Genomic DNA, 17,657 nt, shown 5'->3' with positions numbered 1-17,657 from the left:
GCTTTTGAAGATTAATCTGTTAGTGACCTCTAAAATGGGCTCGATTGAAAAAAATGGAGAAATATTACTATATTTACTCACATAAAGTTTAACGTGATAAAGGGTTTGCACGACGTGACAGAAGAGTGTTAAGGTTTGTTGTTGTTGTTGCTGTTGTTAAAAACCCAAAAAACTGATAAACTTAAAACGATCGAATTACAGATAAGCGAAGCATTTTTTTAAATGGGAGTTTTTGAATCTGATTTATTAATGACTGTACCAACATTCAAAAAAAGATTAAAAAATCAAATTGGTAAAGTTGTGGGCAAGATCTTCCCTTTAACACCTATGCAGAATTTCTTTCAAATAGTGGCACGTGATTGAGCCGTTTCAGTACTGCTGCAGATCTTACCTTAAACAAAAAAAAAATCATTTATTAGAGGCTGGCCTCTGATTTACGGTTCTCCTGCCTCAGCCTTCTAAATCGCTGGGATTAAGGGCACACGTCACCAAGCCCGGGAGGCTGCAGATCTTTCTTGATTTCATCCCTCCTACAAGCACCGCCACGTGGGCCACAGTGCCATAAGCTCCTTCTGCGTTTGCCAGGTAGAAGGAGGATCAGGACGGAATGCAACTGTAAACCAAAATTTTTAACTTCCTGAACTTTGGCTAAATTGTCCATTTTCCTTCTCTGGAAAACCGGGGGCCCTGTATTTCACGTCTCTGCTTAATTTTGAGACCAGAGGTCCGCTCCAGATCTGCAGGCAGAGCTTTGTTTTCAAGCGCCAGGGCCAGGCACCGGCCTCTCCAGCTCCTTTCACTCCTCCGCGGAGCGCAGCCCCTCGCGGTGAGCTGATGTCATTTCCGGCGCGCTGACGCTCAGTCCGGCGTGCCGACGCCTGCGTCAGCAAAGAGCGGGGCTGGGGGCACCGGGTTTGAAGTCGTGCGGGTCGGAGGACTGCCGCCTCCGCCGCTGTCTCAGATCCCAGCTCCCGGTTGCGGCGGGGACGACCTCCTGTAGGTGGCGGAGCAGATGCCCGAGGGCCCGCTCCGGGACGCCTCGCACCGCACCGGCCGCTCCTCTCGGCTCCGCGGCCTGGGCCTGCGCCGCTCTGCTCTCTGGAAACTAGCGCCTCAGCGGCGCGGCGAGTAGCTCGCGGGGCGCTCCGAACCGCCAGCGCTCGGCCATGGCGGTCTCCAGGTGGGTCTCGCCCCTGACGTGCGAACGGAAAGGGGTCAGGCGAGGCACCGGCTGCTCTTGGCGCCGGAGCTCCTGGAGAGGAGCGGTTCTCATTGTCACTGGACTCCAGCACCTTCTTCCCTAGACTTCGGAGTTCGTCCCTCGGTCGGCGGGGGCTTGGGCTTGGGTTACTCCTAGTAAATCGGTTCAAGAATGTCTTTTTCTTGTTAAGTAGACCCTCCAGCACGTTAGAGCTGCTTTTTTTTTCTTTTTCTTTTCCTCGCTGTGTTTCTCTTCTCTGGTTTCTCTTCCCTCTTTCAGTTCTAGGAGGGTACGTCTTAGCATTCTAAGTCTGATCCCTAACCTCCATTTCATGGCAAAACTTGGTAGGAACCGTCGAAGGAGGGGAGATTTGGGTTTCCTATTAACAAAGAGACCGTCTGATTATGCTAATTTTTAAAACATTTACAGAGTTAGGCATATGCTCTTTCCTGAGGCATTTTTCCCCTACATTAAAGTATAAAAATCATTTTGTTCAGCAGTAGACGTTCTGTAGTCAGCGTTGTAATCTTATTGTATTAGCCCCATCACAAATTTTAAATTATTGTAAAACAATGCCCAATGACTGAAAAGTTAAGAAAACTAAAGAAGAACAAGACATTTGTTTAGCTATAAGAGGAAAGTTTTCTTCGCCTAAATGACAAATGTTTGAAAAACTTTGTTTTTATTATTTGTTAAATTTTTTTCTTAATGGTACTGGGGATTTAATTCAAGGTCACTTTATTTTGAGATAAGGTCTGCTCAGTTGCTGAGGCTGTCCTTTCAATTTGACATCCTCCTGCCTCTGTTTCCCAAGTCACTGGATTACAGGTGTGGGCCACCATGCCTGCTTTTTTGGAGAGATTTGATTTTGGTGGTCCTCATGGGAATATGGTCTCTTGGTGCTAGCAGTCAGAAAGAGTCATCAAGATCTTTAGAGTTGGCAAGGGAACTTTTAATGAGAATTGGGTTCTTTTACTACACAGGCTGAAGGAAAAAATGATGAAAATAGTTTTCATTCATTTTTTATAATTAATTGAACACATTCTTTGAGCATATTACTAGCTAAAATGTTAACTGTTATTCAAGGGTAAGAATAACCCCTGCACCTCCCAGACTCCCTAGATAACTGATGAAATAGTGTGTGGGAGAAGCCTATGGGAGTTGGGTGAAGGGGGTTGCTAGGTACTGATAGTATGGAGTATCTAATTTTTATTTCATAGATTAATTAATCCATTCAATGTGAGGAATTTTCTCTCTCTCTTTTTTTTTTGGTACTAGATATTGAATCCAGGGGCACTTTACCACTGAACTACATCCCCAGTCCTTTTTAGTTTTTGTTTTGTGGCAGGGTCTTGCTAAATTATTGGCTGGCCTCAAATTTTCGATTTTCTTCCCTCAGTCTCCAGAGTTGCTGGGATTAATGTGAGGAAATTCTTGTTTTGTGATGTATAAAACTGCTCTAACAGAATACAAGTAATATATATATATATATTTTTTTTGCAAATACAAAAAGGAATTTCTTCTAATATGCTGCTCCAATATAAATACACAAATATATACATTATAAGCACATTGATTCATTAACTTAATATGAGATTTGTTTATTAGGTGTTACAGTGTTTAAGGAATGAATACTTCCTTACTTAGAGTAGACTGTATATTTTCTACAATACTGGATGTAGCCTTTTAGAGACAAAATGATAGTACTTTATCAGAGTCTTATCTGCTTTAGTCACACTAATCTATTTAAGTTTAGGTCACCTAGTATTTCTGAATGAATGAGTGGGTTTTGAAGGCTTCTGCCTTCTGTTCTGGCTATTGGATTTCAGAGTAGTTTTTTGTTTGTTTTTTTGGTATCCTTTTTCTTATTCACTTTGTCAATTCTTTTTAAAAAACGTCTGTCAGGTTTTTCATGAAGAACTACTTCTCTGCCTGCTTTAATAATATAAGTTCAAGCAAAGTATTTTTGAGACACTGTGTTTTGGTCATATTTTAAAATGTGGATTCTCTTTGAATGGCAAACCTTAGTTTCAAGCTGGCCTTCTTCATGCACTAAGCATTATTTCTGTGCTAACCAAGCTTCCTTTCTTTCCTGTTGATGTATGCTTGTGGAAATATGGACTACTTTAATACTATTTTAAGTGAAATAAAGTGGAAGATAGTTCAAGAGATAAAAATCACATGCCAGAATCAAATCTAAAATATTTGTTTTATTTATATTAATGTGTGTAACCGAAGATAAACTGCAATATTTTTAGGGCCTTGAAGATATTTCTAACAGAAAGGAAACAGTAAATTGGTACTGTCATTTCCTCAACTGCCAGGTCAAGAAATCTGGGGATAATCTTTGGCTTTTCTGTCCTTCCCCTCTATCAACATCCAGCCAGTTACCTATTCCAGTTTTCCTTTCTAATCTCTCAACCTCTCTACTCCAAAACACCTGCAAACATAAGTAGCTTCTCTCCACTACCTACCTCTTATGCTATTTCACTCTGGTTCATTCTTCACTTCAGCCATATTATTTGCTAATATGCAGATTTTAACATGGTCATTTTTCTGCTTAAAACTTGTTAGTTTTCTGTTGCCTTAGGACAAAGTCCAAATTCCCAAATATCTTTGCTCAGCTCAAGTCTGGCTAATTCCAACCATAGTTTTTTTTGATCTAAGCCTATATCACTTTGTTCAGAAAGCCTCTGCAGTTTTTACTTCACCTTTGCTGTTTGCAACAATGTATACTTTTGTCCATTGTATTATTTAATCATACATTGTAATTGTTTAATTGTTCTCTCCCTTTCTTAATTAACATAAATTCAGTGAGAGAAAGGAATGTGTCTTTGATCTTTCTGTCCCCGGCTTCTAGGATATGATGCTCAGTACATTTATTTTTTCTTTTGTTTTCCTTGTCCCCTCCCTGCACTTTCTGTTGGGGATTGAACCCAGGAGTACTCTACCACTGAGCTACATCCTCACCCCCACTTTTTTTTTGAGACAGGGTCTCCCTAAATTGCCCAGTTGGCCTCTAACTTGAGATTTTTCTGCTGCTTCTTCCTGAACAGCTGGGAGTGTAGGTGTGTGCCTCTACACCTGGCTCCTCTTTTCTTTATTGGGAAGGAGTCTCCTTATATTGCCTGGGTTGCTTAAACTCTTGAGCTCAAGGGATTCTCCTGACTCAGCCTCATGCAACCAGGATTGTAGGCTGGCAGGCACATGGTACCTGGCTTAATATTTTTAAAATATTGATTAGTTGATTAATTAATTTGTGGTGCTTAGCATTGAACCCAAGGATTCCCAAGTGCTATGTAAGTGCTTGACAGCTGAGCCACACTCCCAGCCCTGAATATATTAAAAGCAAACAAAAAAACTAGTGATTTTGTTGCTTGCTTTAAAACCTTTTATAATTTTACCATAACTTATGCATAGTAGAATATTTCCTGTGTTTTTCAGTGTTTCTATGTTCAACTAGTTTTCCTCAGAAAGAAAAATATGCACTATAGCTTTGAAATTGGCCAGGATTATAATTTTTTAAAAAATCATCAGAATAATTTTTTGAAGTTTAAATACAGTTAAGTTCTAAATGCAGTTAAAGTCTATGTGATAACATAGACTTTTGTAATGTACAAACCTGTATTTTGTATGATCAAAAAGTTTAGATCCTACTTATAGTGCTATCAAGGCTTGGTTTTATTGTACTTTGAATTGTTAAGAATGTGTCAAATTATGAAATGTATGGACAATGCTTAATCTGGGTGAGATATATCTTGCAAAAATAACTTTGTGACTCTCTAAAGTTGCAAATACAATCCTAACATTGGAAGTTTTCTATAAATTTTACTACAATATCACTGGAGGATATATAACTCCTTTAGATCCTTAAAAAAAGAGATGGCATACTCTGGGGTGTGGTGGTGCATGCCTATAATCCCAGCTACTCAAGAGGAAGACTGAGTCAAGAGGATTGCAAATTAAAGGCCAGCTTTGACATTTTAGGGAAACCCTGTCTTAAAATAAAATTTAAAGGATGGTAGGTGTGTGTGGTGGGGGGGTTGGGGTAGAGCATTTGCCTGCCTGGGTTTACTCTCCAGTACCACCGCCAAAAGACAGGGAGGAAGAGATAGATATGAGATTACATACAATTATAGACAACAACATTGCCTTTAAAATGTAAATATTGTTAAGTCGTTTAATCTCATGCTCTTAACTACATAACTGTGTCCACAAAAACCAAGTTTGGGGAAAAAATTAGTATATGGTCTAGGCTTTCATTGTTGCTCACAGATGATTTAAGTTTGTCTTTTTTTCTTTTTAATATTTATTTTGTAGTTATAGGTGGACACAGTATCTTCATTTTATTTTTATGTGGTGCTGAGGATCGAACCCAGTCTTCACGCATGGTAGGCGAGTGCTATACCTCTGAGCCACAACCCCAACCCTAAGTCTTATCTCATAAATCTTTTAATACCTTTGTTTTGTTTTGTGAGGCTTTCTCCCAATATTTTTTTTAGTTGGCATTAAACAACCAACAATAAAGGCAGCCCTAGAGGGATTTATTCATTGGTGTTCAATTTATAACTAGGATTCCAAAGCTTAATGTAGATTTTTTTTCCAAAAAAATTGCTTTTTATATCTTTACCAACTTATGCTACAATTGATCGAGTTGACTGTTGTACAATAGTTTTCTTTCTTCTTTTTTTTTTTTTTTTTGGTTTTGGGGATTGAGCCCAGGGCCTGTGCTTGTGAGACAAGCACTCTACCATCTGAGCTATACTCTCAGCCCCTGTACAACAGTTTTGAGCCATTAGTTTTTCCTTGATCATATAGAGATTCTAAAAAATAAAATAGATCTTTTTCAATGATCATGATTTAAAGGCCATGTCTTTATTTATTTATTTATTTTAATTTTGGTGGGAAGGGTACTGGGGATTGAACCCAGAGACACTTAACCATTGAGCCACAAGCCTTGCCATTTTTTATATTTTATTTAGACATAGGGTCTCAATAAGTTACTGGGGCTGATCTCTTGCCTCAGCCTCCTGAGCTGCTGGGATTACAAGCATGCACCAGCACAGCCAGCTTGATTTGACTCTTTTACAGCATGTATGCGACATGTATCTGTGCACATGAAAATGATGCAGTTCAGAAAGGATTCAGGGGGTAAAAAAACAAAACAAAAAGCATGCTGGAGGTCATACCCTCTTACTGAAGAAACAAGTTGCTACATATGAACAGAATTTTGCTTTAGTTAATTCTCACTTTGCACTGCTGATATTTCAGAGAAACATTGTTTCAATAGGCCAATTCTGCAAAGAAGAAAAAGTTTCTTGATGTGGAGGCAGTTCAGTGAATCCTTCCTAATGACAGGGAAAATGGTAATATAGAACAAAACCCGGGGCTGGGACTGTATCTCTTTGGCAGATTACTTGCCTAGCATGTGTGAGGTACTGGGTTCGATCCTCAGCACCACATAAAAAGATAAATAAAGGCATGATGTCCATCTACAACTTAAAAAAAAAAAAAAAATAGAACAAAACCCGTTCATTTCCTATATGAGACCACACAGGTGTGCTAGTCTTACTTATCCCTTACTGCTAATTTCAGTCCATTATGAGATTGGCAGGAGGTAGTATTGTAAGTCATAATGTATTAAACATCTTATTATAAAAAATTAGAGTCAGGAAAAAGTACCGGAGCTTTTCCATTTTATCTTCTATGGTTAATTCCTTTCTGTTTCTTCATACAAAGTACTTCTATGAAGTTTGTTTATTGGCTTCCTTTGCAGTGCAAGGGATCAGACCCAGAGCCTTACACATGGCTAGGCATATGCTTTACCACTGAGCTAAACCCCCAACCCTGTTTTTGTTTTTAATTTTGGTAACAAATAACAGAATTTACCATTTTAAAATTTATGATTTCATATTGTGTTGAAACCACAGCTATTTCTGCTAAAGAACCTAGAAGCAAGTTGTTTTATTTCCTCCCGGGGTGCTAGACATGCTAGGTAAGTGTTCTATTGGTGAGCTCTATCTCCAGACGTATTTTTTAAAGAAATATTTTTTTAGGTGGACACAATATTTTTATTTTACATTTATGTGGTGCCTAGGATTAAACCTGGTGCCTTGTGCATTCTAGGTGAGCACTCTACCACTGAGCCACAACCCCGGTGTCCCCCAGATGTATTGTTATCTTTTAGATAAAATCATACAAAGGCATGTTGGATCAGAGATTAAGTGTAAAGGGGAAAAAGTCCCAAAGGAAATAGCATAGCTTGGATATCCTTTTTCAACATTCATCATTCATTTAACTAGTATTTACTGAATGCTTTCATGTTCTAGGTACTAGAGATATAACAGAGAAGAAAAGTAGTCTCCATTCTCATGGAATTTATTTTGGGTTGAGAGGTACTTGCAGTGTGGTTTCATATCTTTATATTCTTTGTATTCTGTGTAGTATCTAAAATCTCCTTATTTGGGAAAACATAATAACACATTACCCACAGTATGAACTAGTATTTATTTCAAATTTTTTTTTTTTAAAGAGAGAGAGAGGAGAGAGAGAATTTTAATATTTATTTTTCAGTTTTTGGTGGACACAACATCGTTGTTTATATGTGGTGCTGAGGATCGAACCCAGGCCGCACGCATGCCAGGCGAGTGCGCTACCGCTTGAGCCATATCGCCAGCCCTCCAAATATTTTTTAAAAGTATTTTTTTAGTTGTCAGTAGGTCTTTATTTATTTATTTATTTATTTTTAGTACCATAGAATTATTTTTTCTTTTGTACCGGGGATTGAACTCAGGGACAATGACTGAGCCATATCCCCAGCCCTATTTTGTATTATATTTAGAGACAGGGTTTCACTGAGTTGCTTAACGTCTTGCTTTTGCTGAGGCTGGCTTTGAAGTCCTGATTCTCCTGCCTCAGCCTCCCAGTCGTGCCACCATGTGCAGCTATTAACACAGAAATTTTATGTTTGTTACCTCCATCTCTTTCATTTGTTTGTCCTTCAGAGCATGAAGAATGACTTTATTTCTTCTTCCTGTTAGAAACTTCTATAAGAGAAGTTTGAAGCAAAATTAGTCTTGTAACTACTGTGTTCCCTCAGTCAACCCTCCTTTTAACTTCTCTTCTCTCTTGACATATAACTTCTTTTAGACTTCTGCCTCACCAAGAAACCTGTCTGCCCTCCAGTATAATTCTCATCCTCCTGCACCACTTAACTGCATCAGTCTTTTCCACTGTGGCCTGGCCCTGGTGCTTACTGTTTGCCTTATAGTTGACAGACAACCCTGGGGTAACAGGTCAGACTGCCTTCTTGTCAGATCCTTGTCTTTTCATCCCTTTGTTTTTCCTTTTGTGTGATGTCTAATTTACTGTCTGGGAGAGAGGAATGGAGAACTCCAAAAGGAACTTTAAGTTGAGAGAACCAAAGGAGTCTCTTATGTCCCCATTCCTCTATTCAAAGAGGCTACAACTAAAGCAAGTTTGGCTATCACCAGAGTGGAAGAGGTAAGGATAAACAGACCTAGGGTTGCAGGAGAGAGAAAGCTGATTTCTATCATTAGGACAATTGGATGGTGAGAGAACAGAGATGACATGACATGGCATTGGAATAAAAGGCTCTGCAGAAAGGAGAGAACAAGAGGAACTGTAGGGCTATGAGGCAGGATCAGCATTAGGTTAGAGAAAAGATGAAGGCCTTTGGGCAGGATTCTAAATGAAGCTGGGGGGCAGAGGAAAGGGAAAGTTCAGGAAGAATGGGAATTATGGGCTCTTTGAGCTTGCTATGACTGGAGCTGGCATGATTGCCTTATTCAGAATGCCCAAATACTGCTGTGCTGATATTTTCACTTATTGAAACATTACCTTAGCATCACTTAGTTATTTTTATAACTTGTTTTTATATGTAATATAGCTATTAAAGATGTTTTTAAAGGAAGCAAAAATTTCCATAATATTGGTACTTAAACCCGCAAGAAACTTGAACATTTCCTTATCTGTAATTATAACATAATAAATACTTAAATATTGTGCAAAGTATTCTGGGGGACAAAAAGAATCATTGAAGGAAGTGAAGCCTAATAAGAAGCATAAGGCATCTTGTAATGAATTAACCTAAGAGATGCTGCATATAAAAAGCATAATAAATACCTAAATAACTGCTCAAGGTGAAAATTCATGTAAATTTCTGGAGAGAAATTTCTATTCTATAGTAGTCAAATGGTGAAGGATTATAGTTGAATGTTGATGGAAAAGATCTAGTTAACAAATTGAAACAAGAAAAGACATTCTAAGTGGAGAAAACAGTACAGATTAACCATGGAAACTCAAAAGACCCATATTTGGATGGTACTTTTTTGTTTTGGATTACAGATAGCTAAGGGTGAGCCACTGAAAGTTTTAGAATAATGATTTGAACAAATGGTGCTTTAGGAAGTTAGTTTTGTAATGTGATCCCATTTAGTGTGAAGTTATGCTTACCCAGGCAGTGGAAATTATGGAACTGGAACTCCCAGATGGGCTAGTGTACTGATAACAAAAAATAAAACTAAACAGTTTCCAAAAAGGTTTAAATCTGGGGAATGTTCATACTGAGTGTGCTAAGAATAGAAAGACCAAGGAAAGAAGGGTTTGGAGAACAGTAGTGTGAAAACTTAGGAAGGAAAGTATTTTGTGAATGTGGTACTTACTGGTGTCACATGTCATTGAAGAGCTAAACAAAATTGAATTTAAGAGAAAACTGTTGTATTTAGCACTTAAAGAGGTCATTCGTGACGTAGATATACTACACCTGTACAGGTGTAGTATAGAGAGAAACTTGATTTGTAAGGATTAAATTGTGTACGATGAGAAATGAAAGAAGTGTTTTAAGACACTTGTTCAAGATGTTTGGCAGTAAAAGGAAAGTGTTCTAGAAGATGGAAGTCAGGCAATTTATTTTCTCATTAGATATCTGCAGAGTGGACTATAGAAAGGAATGGATTAATAAAGCAGTGATTTGAGATATTGGAGAAAGGATTATTGAAGATAGGAGGACAGGATGGTTTTAAGATAAAAGTTAGTATCTAAGCCCTGAAAAGGAGTGACACTGTCTTCAATCTGAAATAGCATAAATATAAAAACTAATCTTTAGAAGTAAGGGAAAAAACTTGAGATAATTTGTGTTCTGTAGTGTGGGATCTACTCCTTTTTATGAACTAGAATAGCTAATTGGTAGTTTGAGGAAATTTTTATGACTTAGGAAATTTTTGAGAATTTTTATTCTTTTTGCATATGGGTTTATAAATGGGTTACTATTGTATCTTCCTTAGAGTTTATTTTGCACAGTATTGCTTTGGGTCACCATGAATAGAAGGTGTATCACAGAAAAGGAACTGGGAAGTTTTTGACTTTTTTCCAGCAGTAATCTAACAAACTGATATCAGATAAGTCATAAATAGGACAAACATAGGAAACAAAAACACCTTTTAAGGTTGTAAAATTTAAAATGTGTGTGTATATCTACTTTTACCCTTGAAAATAAGATTAAGTGAAGTTAGTGAGCTTCCCTTAATATTCTAAGAAATTGTAGAAGTGGGACTTCAGTGATCTCCTAACTTCTAGTCTAGTTTTTCATTTTATCATTCTTTCTGGTAGGAAAGTCCTCAATCTATCTGAATTGTACACATTATAAAAACGAGTCCAATGTTATACAGAGTGTATATAGCATATGTAGCATAAACTTGATCTTGGGCTAATTCTTTATGCTGAAACTAATTTAAATATTTAATTTTTGGTAAGTTTGCCTGCCATAGAATGTAGAAGGTTTAAAATGAATATTTTGACCAAGTTAGGTTGCAGTTAATTATATACAGGCTCCAGGAGGATGTCAAATTTAGTTTGATTTGACAGTATGAAACTTTTAAAAAAGTAAATATTTATGTTGATGCATACAGAAAGTTGTTAGTGGATGCTTAAATTTTTCTTTATTGAGCTGGGGACATTAAAAATTACAGCCATGGCAATTTGTTAGCATTCCTAAGGTATTTGTTATAAAAGTTCACGAGAGGAGTCTTATGAACTTTACTATCAACTTCCTTATGAATATAAGTCAAAGAGCATGCTGAAGGTTATGTAATGAATGGGTGAGGGAAGCCATTTTCTGGCAAAGGGATTTTAGGTCCGATTTGGTCTTAGAACTTTTTAAGAACACACTGGGTGTGTGCAGCCTGAAATCCCAGAGATTAGGGAGGCTGAGACAGAAGGGAGTGCAAGTTTGAGACCAACCTGGAATACTCAATGAGACCCTGTCTCAAAATAAAATAAAAAGAGCTGGGGATGTAGCTTATTGGTAGAGCGCCTCTGAGTTCAATCAGTAATTAAATTTTTTTTTCACAATACCTTTATTATTTATTTTTATGTGGTGCTGAGGATCAAACCCAGGGTCTCACACATACTAGGCAAGTGCTCTACCACTGAGCTACAGCTCCAGCTCAATCCTCAGTAATTAAACAGTATTTCATCTTGCAAGTAAAGGCAAGTGTTTAAATAGCCTTGAATGAATAAGGAGAAATACTGTGTTAATACTGGATTACATCTGTGCATATTGTATGTAAAAAGTAAATTACTGTTTGTAATTTCTTTTAGAAATTAAGTGTCATATAATTCTTTTTTCTTTATGTGGTTAGCTTTAATTGTTTAAAATAATTTTAAGTGTCAACTTTGCCTCTTAGTATTTTGTTCTCTAACAGCTGAAACTTTCATAGCACTGTTAGTATTTTTTAATTAGTACTTTATAGTTATACCTGTTACTGTAGTTCATTTTGACATAGTTCATTTTGATATAATAATTTAAGCATGGAATATAATTTGCTCTATCTATTTAAGTTCCCAGTTCTTCCCTTTTTCTTCTCTCCCTCCATCCCTTCCTCCCCCTGTTCCTCTTCCTCTATTCTACTGGTCTTCCTTCCATTCACTTTTGGTGTTTTTTTTTTTTTTTTTTTTAATTAGTGCCTCCCCTACAGGAACAAATTTTACTTTCATCTCAAGAATATTTAAATTGGGGAAAGAAATTGATCTTTTTAAAAAAAATTTTTTAGTTATACGTGGACACAATATCTTCATTTGTTTATTTTTATGTGGTGCTGAGGATCGAACCCAGGGTCTCACACGTGAGAGGCAAGTGCTCTACCGCTGAGCCACAACCCCAGCCCCAAGAAATTAATCTTTTAATGTTAGAATTTGACAGGCTCAAACAAAACAAAACAAACAAACACTCAAACAAAAACATCATACAAGAGCCCATCCTGTAAAGCTTTAGGTGACCAGTAACTTTGTTGATTAGGTCTGCTGGTCATGGTTCAATTCCTAAAACAGTTGGGGAGCCTGGTTCCATCCAAGTACATATAGCATCTTGAATCAAATTTACAGTCGGTCCCAGCATTTTTTGCATAGGTCAGTAATTCAGTCAGGGTTTCTTCATCTGGGGCTTTGACACCATTTTGGTCTGACCAATTTATTCCTGTTTGAGCACTCAGGGTTTCTCCTTTGAAATTGCTTGTAGGCGGAAACAGCAGCATGAGAGCACTGGGCAGCAACTTTTCCTTTTCCCATAAGTTATTTCAGACCATAAGAATCATTTTGTACTCCTCATTCTCTCCCAAGATGCTTGCTTTAGTTCTGTTTTTTGGTCTGTCTCACTTATTGAGCTTTTGGAGAGCATTCCAAAGTGTATCCAGAGGCCTCAGCCAAGGCACATGCCACAAGTAATGCCACCAGCCTGATTGAGTGTACTAGGATGGGCCAAGTATTCTAAAACCAAGGATTTGGAGAGCATCAAAAGTACCTCTCCTCCTCTCATGGCTTCCCATTCTTCTAGGAAGCAAACACACTTCTTAGTACATTATAGATATATATAGGATGAAGTTCACTGTGGCATATTTATATATGTACATAGCATATTTTGGTCAATTTTATTTCACTGTTACCCACTTTTCTGTCGTTCCTCCCTTCCATTCAATCCCCTTCCTCTGTTCTACAGATCTCCCTTCTGTTTCAGGGGAGTCCCACTCCCTCTTTTCCCCCTTATTTTGGTCTAGTATCCACATATGAGAGAAAATGTTAGCATTCTTGACAGAAAAAGATATATTTTAGTTATATTTCTTATCATTTATTACGAATTTATACTTATTAACGACTAAATTTTTTAAATGCTGTGTTTCTACTGTTTGTCTCCTGATATCACAGAAAGTATCTATTTCTCAACCTTTTACAAGTTTATTTTTTTGTAGTAAAAGGCTTTCAGAAGTTCACTTTGTAACTTTTTAGTTCTTTGTGAGATAAAAGAAATCTCAGAAGTAATAGGAGTCGGTTTGCAGTTTTTCAATGCTTAATGCTTTTGCTTGATTTGGACCCTTTGCTTTCTCTTCCTTATTTGATAAAATTTGAAGATATATTCACTAGATATCCCCTTATATAGGATTAACAGTCATTACAACTTTGCCCCTTGTCACCCTCATTTTGTTTAAAATGTCCATTTATTACAGATTTGAAGCCTCCTTTTCATTACCTCACTAAAGGTAATTAGTGTGGTGATAGATCTAGACCCATAGAATATGTAAACAGGAGGTAGCAATTACCTGTGACTTTGCCTCTTTAAGACTTTTTAGGATTTTCTTGTATCTTAGAAACAAAGTGACAGTTTTTTACCACCACACTCTTACTCTAGGTACAAGACATTATGATTTTATCCCCAGCTTTTTTCAGAAGTGGCAGAACTGGGATTTGAACTAAGGCCCTGGAATTTGTGCCATTATGCCATATGATTTTATAAATTTGCAGATATTATTTATCATCCTCTCTTCAGCTAACTCATGTACCCCCATACCTGTCTATATGTATGTTGTTTGTTTAGGGACTAGGGATTGAATCCAGGGAGGAGCACTTGACCATTGAGCTATATTCCCAGCCTCTTAATTTTTTATTTTGACATAGGGTCTTGCTAAGTTGCTTAGGTAAGCCTTGCTAAGTTGCTGAGGCTGTCCTCAAACTTGTGATCCTTCTGCCTCAGCCTCCTGAGTCACTGGGATTATAGGAATATTCTACTGGGCTAGGCTACCTCATAACTTTAGTCCCAACTTTGATGTGAATTTTAAATCTCTGTTCTTTTTATCTCCTTGCTGTACTTTCCCTGCCATAGTGAGCTTGTCATCTTCTTCTATAATATTTCCTCTACTGCTTTTTCACATTTCTTTTTAATGACATCTCTTGTTTTCTAAGATGCAAAACCTGTGTCCTTAAGGGGCTGAGGTTGTGGCTCAGTGGTATAGAGTGCTCGCCTAGCATGCACGGGGTGCTGGGTTCAATCCTCAAGCACCACATAAATGTAAAATAACTTCTTTCTAATCTTCTTGCCAGGATTGTAGTTCAGGTCTGCACTTTTAGTGTGTAATTCTCCAAAAGATTCCTTCTGTTTCAGTGTTCACACTGCTGCCAGTTTAATCTTCCTAAAGCATAGCTCCATAGCTCCAGTCCCCTTACTTTTTGACCAAAGACTTTCATGGTTGCACTATATATTCAAAGGTTTCCACAATAGGGCTTCAGCTTGTTCTGTAGCTGTATCTCCCATTGTTTTCTTAAGTGCAACAAGCTATGTTTTTTCACTTCCAAAAACATACTCTTCCTTTTCTTATTGTGTTCTTGTTCCCTCTTCTAGATGTTTCTTCCTTGAGAGCAGAGATCAGGCATCTCCTGCTGCCCTACATAGGTCTTTGTTCATAGGTGCTTAATGCATTTATTGACTCAAACTTATGAGGAAACTCATTTCAGGTTAACTATTATATTTTTGTTATAGGCTTGATCGTCTTTTTATCTTACTGGATACTGGCACTACTCCAGTTACAAGAAAAGCTGCTGCACAGCAACTTGGAGAAGTGGTGAAGCTTCATCCTCATGAACTAAATAATCTGTTATCTAAAGTAAGGACTCTTTTTATTTTTCTTAGTATAATAACAATTGTAGAGACTTGTCCATGGATAGGAAAACAAAAATAAAGATAAACATAATTTTATGTTAAGTAACAAATTTGTGATCTCCAAATTCCATTAAATATCTTACAGTTCTCCAAATAGATTTAAAAATTTTGCTATTTCTTTTCTTTGGTGATAAGACTTAATTTTTTTTTCTTTTTAAACTCTAGTTTAATTCTTTAAGGGACTTGACAATTAGAACTTTTTGCTTGTGTCACAAATTTGAATCTGACCCAATTTGGTAATGAACTGAGTTGTTAGTCTGGTTTCTTAGTGGTCTGACTTGTTCTTAATGGCTAATAATTATATCATAGTTGATAGTTTTCAAATGAAGTTCTCATGGGCAATGATTGAAATACATGAGAAGCTAATTGTTATATTACATCCTTACATCCTTAGTTAATAGCTTTTTTTCTTTTCTTTTTTTTTTTTTTTTTGGTGCTGGGGATTGAACCCAGGGCCTTGTGCATGCTAGGCAAGCACTCTACCAAAACTGAGCTATATCCTCAGCCCAGTTAATAGCAATTTGAAAGTGGAAACATTCTGCTTTGGTGGACCAGTGTTTTCATACCCCTACTCCATGTTCTTTCCCTAAATAATAGTTGTATTTTTACTGAACTCTGGGCTTGTTTAGGTGTACCTTTATGGTTGTAATTGGTGAATTCTATGTGTTTAATTCCCTGGCATGCAAAGTAAAGCAGGAGTGCTTTGGTGGGGAGGGGAGTGTTGGGACAGAGATAGAGAATAGGGTGGTGGAACAATATGATTGCTCAGATATTGGAAGCCTGAAGATACCTCTTTCTTCTACTTTAACCTCTTCCTTTCATTCTCATTTGTCACTCCCTGATACATAACAGTAGGAGCTGTAAGTCCTTTTTCAACATATACAAATCTACACTATATGGTTGCTCCCCAAGGGCTTTTAAAGACTCCCTTTCGAACCTACTCCCCTGCTAGATTAACTGTCTACTCAAGATGGAGAGACAGTGATTTGCTACCTACAACCTCCACATTCTCAGAAAAGAGAAGGCTGCATATTAGGCATCTGTGAGGTGAGGAAATAGAAGCATGTGTATTTCTCTTCCTTATTCCAAGGGAAGAAATGGAGGTCTGATAACTCTAGACAGGGAACAATACAATAGGACTGACTGTGCAGAACTGATAAAGGTTTCTAGCTTTCCAAATGAATTCTGTTTTTTTTCTTAATTCAGAACTCAGCAAACTGGCTGCCATCAAATCATTCTAAAAGGGGAAGTTATCTTTAGCAACTTCTTGCCTTCTGATCCTCTTCTTTTCCCTCAATATTTTCCTGTTATCTTGGTTTTGTTTTTTTAAGAATTTTATTGAAATGTAATTTACATATCTTAAATGTACAGTTCAGTGATTTAGTATATTACTGTTGTATGCAACAGTTGTCACCACAGTCTAATTTAAAACATTTTTATCACTCAAAAAGAAACCTCAATCTATTCAACCTAATCAAACCTCCCTCTCTATTATTCCCCTTCCCATACCGAGCTCTAGGAAGCCATTAAAATAATGTATGTATATTTGCCTATTCTGAACATTTTTTTTTAAACAAATCATACCTTATTTGTAATCTCTGGGAATTGTTTCTTTCACTTTAAATACTGTGTTCATATTAAAGCACGTACCATTACTTTATTCCATTTAATTGTTGTATAATATCCAATATATATTTACGGTATACCACATCTTAACCATTTATCAGTTAATGGACAATTGACTTGTTTCCATTTCTTTTTAATTTTTTTTTTTTTGAAAGAGAATTTTAATATTTATTTTTTTAGTTTTTGGCGGATACAACATCTTTGTATGTGGTGCTGAAGATCGAACCTGGGCCGCACACATGCCAGGAGAGCGCTCTACTGCTTGAGCCACATCCCCAGCCCTCTTTTTAATTTTTTAAAAAAAATTTTTTTAGTTATATATGGGCACAATATCTTTTTTTTGTTTGTTTATTTTTATGTGGTGCTGAGGATCAAACCCAGTGCCTCACATGTGTGAGGCAAGTGTTCTATCACTGAGCCACAACCCCCAGCCCTCCTACTATTATGTAATATTTTACTGTTATGTAAAATACTGCTGTGAAAATTCATATACAAAATTTTTGTACGGAGGTATGTAAATTAGTTCATTTTCTGCTGTAATAACAGAATACCACAAAGTAATTTATAAAGATTAGAGGTTTATTTAATTCACAGTTCTAAAGGTTGGAAAGTCCCAAGATTGGGCAGCTGCATCTGTGAAGGCCTTCTTGCTGTCTTTTGCAGAGTCCCTGTGTGTTGTAGGGCATCACATGGCAAAAGGGGCACATCCAAAAGAGAGCCACACTGGCTTTTATAAAGGATCCACTCTACATGTAACCCATTAATCCACGAATGGATTAGTCCATTCATGAGGACAGAGACCTCATTACTTAATCATCTCTTAAT

General features: G+C 37.2%; 1 protein-coding gene and 1 pseudogene across 3 annotated transcripts in view; one reads left to right on the top strand and one right to left on the bottom strand.

Moving 5' to 3' along the window:
- The first annotated feature begins 853 nt into the window (after positions 1-853).
- The window catches only part of Btaf1 (B-TFIID TATA-box binding protein associated factor 1), a 93,198-nt gene continuing 76,394 nt past the window's right edge, over positions 854-17,657 (top strand). For 2 of the 3 annotated variants that reach the window (XM_078038090.1, XM_005333734.5), the window contains exons 1-2: positions 854-1,180; positions 15,027-15,150. In XM_078038090.1, coding sequence (XP_077894216.1) covers positions 1,167-1,180; positions 15,027-15,150 — 138 coding nt within the window. In that variant the 5' untranslated portion in view covers positions 854-1,166. Of the gene's footprint in view, positions 1,181-15,026; positions 15,151-17,657 lie in introns of those variants that run through there. The other variant, XM_078038095.1, reaches the window with a different exon arrangement.
- Positions 10,290-13,010, bottom strand: LOC101963445 (peptidyl-tRNA hydrolase 2, mitochondrial-like; annotated as a pseudogene).

This window comes from Ictidomys tridecemlineatus, chromosome 1 (assembly GCF_052094955.1).
Source record: "Ictidomys tridecemlineatus isolate mIctTri1 chromosome 1, mIctTri1.hap1, whole genome shotgun sequence".
NCBI classification, from domain to species: domain Eukaryota; kingdom Metazoa; phylum Chordata; class Mammalia; order Rodentia; family Sciuridae; genus Ictidomys; species Ictidomys tridecemlineatus.
The sequence above is the reverse complement of the archived record's forward strand: the minus strand, read 5'-3'. Positions and strand labels throughout refer to the sequence as shown.